Here is a 4,817-nt window from a genome sequence, read left to right as displayed (position 1 = left end):
TGGAGTGGTATTCTGGGTACCTCCTGGCTTAGAACACTGCTGCATTCTCAGTGCCCTACGAACGCAGCTAGTTGAAAGCTGGCTTCTAGGCATGCTTCCTTGTGCGAGCTGAGGTCAGGGCACACCCTCCGGCATCCTGACTGCCCGTAGACATAGGTCCGAACATCCTTATGTTAGGCTCAGGAAGAGGTTGTGTGAAAAGCATGTGGAAGTGACAGGATTCTCCTCAAGTGTATCTGATCTCAATACAGAGATTGAAAATGTCCAATGAGAGTGTAGCTCGGTCCTAGCTCCCAACAAAGTGTCTGGCAGACATCTGCCTGCAAAGCACACACACTTCCGAGAGATGAGCTTTCGGACTCTCCTTCCCACATCCGGCCTGCAGGTACACCGCGCTCCTAACAGGCCTAGCCCCGATGCGTGACTGAAGTGTTGTGAGAGGTAAGTGGAAAGTCCCGGCACACAAGACTAGTGCATCCAAGCTCAATCTAGCGATTTCCTAGTATTTCCTGTGTGAGCCAGGTGCTACATCCTAAGTGCCATACGAGAGAAGCTAGCTGAACGCCTTGTCCAAAAGGAACTTGCTTCAGAGAGTTGATCTCACCCTCAGTCCCTCACAGTTGCACACTGCCTGCAGAATGAGTTTCGAACATCTGCACCTCAGCAGTTTGTCAGAGGCTTGTGAGACGCAAGTGGAATAAGCGGACTTGGATGGTGTCTCCAGCTGCAGTGGAGTGGTATTCTGGGTACCTCCTGGCTTAGAGTACTGCTGCGTTCTCAGTGCCCTAGGAAAGCAGCTAGTTGAAAGCTGGCTTCTAGGCATGCTTCCTTGTGCGAGCTGAGGTCAGGGCAGGACCCTCCCCCATCCTAACTGCCCCTACAGATAGGTCTCAGCATCCCTATGTTAGGCGCCGGAACACGTCGTGTGAAAAGCATGTGGAAGTGACAGGATTCTCCTCAAGTGTATCTGATCTCAATACAGACAATTGCAAACGTCCTTGTTCAATGAGAGTGTAGCTCGGTCCTAGCTTCCATCAATTAGTGTCTGGCAGGCATCTGCCTGCAAAGCGTACACACTTCTGAGAGTTGAGCTTATGGCCTTTCGCTCCCACATCCTGATGCCTGTACGGTTCGCCTGCACAGCATTTCGTTCTACGCGGGACCGGAGCCGAGAGAGAACCAAGTGACTGGCTTGTCAATTTCGCGCCTAGCACACAGCTGCCTCCAAGGCATGCACACTCCTTTGGGTTGAGCTTATGGCTTCAACCTCCCACATGCTGACCGCCTGTACCCTTTGCAGCCAAGGGATTTCGTTGGACACGGGATTCAAGCTTTAGGAGAGGCAAGTGTCTCTTAGCTCAATCCAGTGACTTCTGACGAATTCCTCCCTCAGATGGGTGGTACATACTAACTTCCAACCCTGAGTACCTAGTTGCTAGCTCTCTCTCAGAAGAACTTTCTTCTGTGAGATGAGCTGACTTGCGGTCCTTCCCAGTTCCACACTGCCTGCACATGGAGTTACGAACATCCTCACCAGACATGTTTGTCAGAAGCTCATGGGACGCAAGGGGCAAGCTGCAGGCCTCAATGGTGCTGTCACTCGGTGCAGTAGAGCGGTATAAACGCAACGTCCTGACTTCCAGTGCTGCTGCGTTCTCACGGCCAGTAGAACGCAGCTAGTGGAAAGCTGCATTCGGCGCATGCTACCTTTGGAGAGTTGAGCTCAAAGAAGGACCCTCCCTCCTCGGGTGCCCTTGTGAGTGGAGCTGCCAACATCCTCATGTCAGGTGCAGAGAGAGGTGTTGAGAAATGCGTGAGGAAGCGTCTGGCCTGTCCTCACGCAATCTGAGTTGAATACAGTGATTGCCAACGTCCTTGTTCAATTAGAGTGTAGCTAGGTACTAACTCCCCTGTATGAGTGGGGAGCAGACATCTGCCTCCTAGGCATACACGCTCCTGAGAGTTGAGCTTATGGCCTGTCCCTCCCACATCCTGCCTGCAGGTACACCGCGCTCCTAACAGGCCTAGCCCCGATGCGTGACTGAAGTGTTGTGAGAGGGAATTGGAAAGTCCGGGCCAACAAGACTAGTGCCTCCTAGCTCAATCTAGCGATTTCCTAGTATTTCCTGTGTGAGCCAGGTGCTACATCCTAAGTGCCATACGAGAGAAGCTAGCTGAACACCTTGTCCAAAAGGAACTTACTTCGGAGAGTTGAGCTCAACCTCAGTCCCTCACAGTTGCACACTGCCCACAGAAGGAGTTTCCAACATCTGGACCAGAGCCGTTTGTCAGAGGCTTGTGAGACACATGTGGAATAAGGCAGACCTGGATGGGGTCTCCAGCTGCAGTGGAGTGGTATTCTGAGTACCTCCTGGCTTAGAGTACTGCTACGTTCTCAGTGCCCTAAACACGCAGCTAGTTGAAAGCTGGCTTCTAGGCATGCTTCCTTGTGCGAGCTGAGGACAGGGCAGGACCCTCCTGCATCCTGACTGCCTGTAGACATAGTTCCCAGCATCCTTATGTTAGGCGCCGGAAGAGGTTGTGTGAAAAGCATGTGGAAGTGACAGGATTCTCCTCAAGTGTATCTGATCTCAATACAGACATTGCAAACGTCCTTGTTCAATGAGAGTGTAGCTCGGTCCTAGCTCCCACAAAGCGTCTAGCAGACATCTGCCTGCAAAGCATACACATTTTTTTTTTTTTTTTTTTTTTTTTTTTTTTTTTTTTTTTTTTTTTTTTTTTTTTTTTTCTTAATATCACTTTTATTTAATATGCACTACATGCACATGATGCAGGTAGGGAAAGAATCCATGCATTAAAGACAAGACAGACTGGTACTATTGCCAAACGTGCACTGTGTCAATTAGGATGTTGCTCAAAGTTCTTTATACTTAATGGTTTCCATGAAAATAAGTGCAGAAGCAGAAATGTGTATACATCCCAAAAGATCTTCATTTGGTTTCCTGTGCTTTCTTTGCGTTCTGTTTTTCTTTTGCCTTTTCTACTAGTGGTATTAACTGCTGGTGTTCTGCTAAAGTCTTTAATAATTCCATAATGAAAGGCAGGTAATTATGCTTCCTTCTGATATTTTCAATCTTATATCTTTTTAGTTTCTGTACTTCTTCTTCAATAAGCATCTGATTTTTGGCAACCTCTGACTGAATAGCACTTAGCATATTATTGCCCTGGTCTGTATCCATGGGTTCCTCAGCAAGTTGTCTTTGTAACTCGGCTATCTTCTGTTCATATATCATTTTTCTGTCAGATACAATGGCCATCAAGTTAAACCGAATTTCACCTTCACTGTACTTTTGTATCCTTTTTTCTATGACTGGCCTTACTGCGCTGATCCAGTCATCTTGATTGCATGCACCTAAATCAATTGGTCCTTCTCTTAATCCATCTAATTCATACAATCTTCCATTTACAGGAACATAACTGACAAAATGAAAAGCATCTTCTTCTTTTGCTGATGTCTTTGCATCAAATTCAAACATCTGCTGTCTGGCAAAACTGTTGTGTACTTGTCGAATCACATCTGAATTGCTTAGTGCCAAACCTTTCATAGCTGCATCAAAACTTTGTGAAAATTCTTTAAATTCTGATAATGTCTCTCCCAAATGGACATCTTGATGGGTACAGTTTAATAACACACTTACTATGGCTTGGGTAGCACAAGCATTGTTAATTACCTGCTTGGCAAAAAATATTGTGTCAAGTCTGGAGTCCTGAACTACAGAGCCTGCTGGTTCTTCTCCTGGCTGCCACTTGAAAAGTGGCACATCCTGATGCCTGTACGGTTCGCCTGCACAGCATTTCGTTCTACGCGGGACCGGAGCCGAGAGAGAACCAAGTGACTGGCTTGTCAATTTCGCGCCTAGCACACAGCTGCCTCCAAGGCACTCCTTTGGGTTGAGCTTATGGCTTCCACCTCCCACATGCTGACCGCCTGTACCCTTTGCAGCCAAGGGATTTCGTTGGACACGGGATTCAAGCTTTGTGAGAGGCAAGTGTCTCTTAGCTCAATCCAGTGACTTCTGACGACCTCCTCCCTCAGATGGGTGGTACATACTAACTTCCAACCCTGAGGACCTAGTTGCTAGCTCTCTCTCAGAAGAACTTTCTTCTGTGAGATGAGCTGACTTGCGGTCCTTCCCAGTTCCACACTGCCTGCACATGGAGTTACGAACATCCTCACCAGACATGTTTGTCAGAAGCTCATGGGACGCAAGGGGCAAGCTGCAGGCCTCAATGGTGCTGTCACTCGGTGCAGTAGAGCGGTATAAACGCAACGTCCTGACTTCCAGTGCTGCTGCGTTCTCACGGCCAGTAGAACGCAGCTAGTGGAAAGCTGCATTCGGGGCATGCTACCTTTGGAGAGTTGAGCTCAAAGAAGGACCCTCCCTCCTCGGGTGCCCTTGTGAGTGGAGCTGCCAACATCCTCATGTCAGGTGCAGAGAGAGGTGTTGAGAAATGCGTGAGGAAGCTTCCGTCCTGTCCTCAGGCAATCTGAGTTGAATACAGCGATTGCCAACGTCCTTGTTCAATTAGAGTGTAGCTAGGTTCTAACTCCCCTGTATGAGTGGGGAGCAGACATCTGCCTCCTAGGCATACACGCTCCTGAGAGTTGAGGTTATGGCCTGTCCCTCCCACATCCTGCCTGCAGGTACACCGCGCTCCTAACAGGCCTAGCCCCGATGCGTGACTGAAGTGTTGTGAGAGGTAAATGGAAAGTCCGGGCCAACAAGACTAGTGCCTCCTAGCTCAATCTAGCGATTTCCTAGTATTTCCTGTGTGAGCCAGGTGCTACATCCTAA

The 4,817-nt window shown here is 48.6% G+C and overlaps 1 protein-coding gene across 1 annotated transcript; it reads right to left on the bottom strand.

Annotated features, from left to right (window-relative positions):
- Nucleotides 1-2,723: 2,723 nt before the first annotated feature.
- On the bottom strand, nucleotides 2,724-3,792 carry LOC121483878 (ubiquitin carboxyl-terminal hydrolase isozyme L5-like; the record flags this gene model as incomplete). The annotated part of the gene is made up of 1 exon (XM_041742376.1): nucleotides 2,724-3,792. A coding segment is annotated over one exon (841 nt), but the record flags the coding sequence as incomplete, so codon positions are not given.
- Nucleotides 3,793-4,817: the final 1,025 nt, after the last annotated feature.

This window comes from Vulpes lagopus, unplaced genomic scaffold (genome assembly GCF_018345385.1).
Source record: "Vulpes lagopus strain Blue_001 unplaced genomic scaffold, ASM1834538v1 ctg388, whole genome shotgun sequence".
Classification (NCBI taxonomy): Eukaryota; Metazoa; Chordata; class Mammalia; order Carnivora; family Canidae; genus Vulpes; species Vulpes lagopus.
Note: the sequence above shows the minus strand (reverse complement) of the source record. Positions and strands in the feature narration are given on the sequence as shown.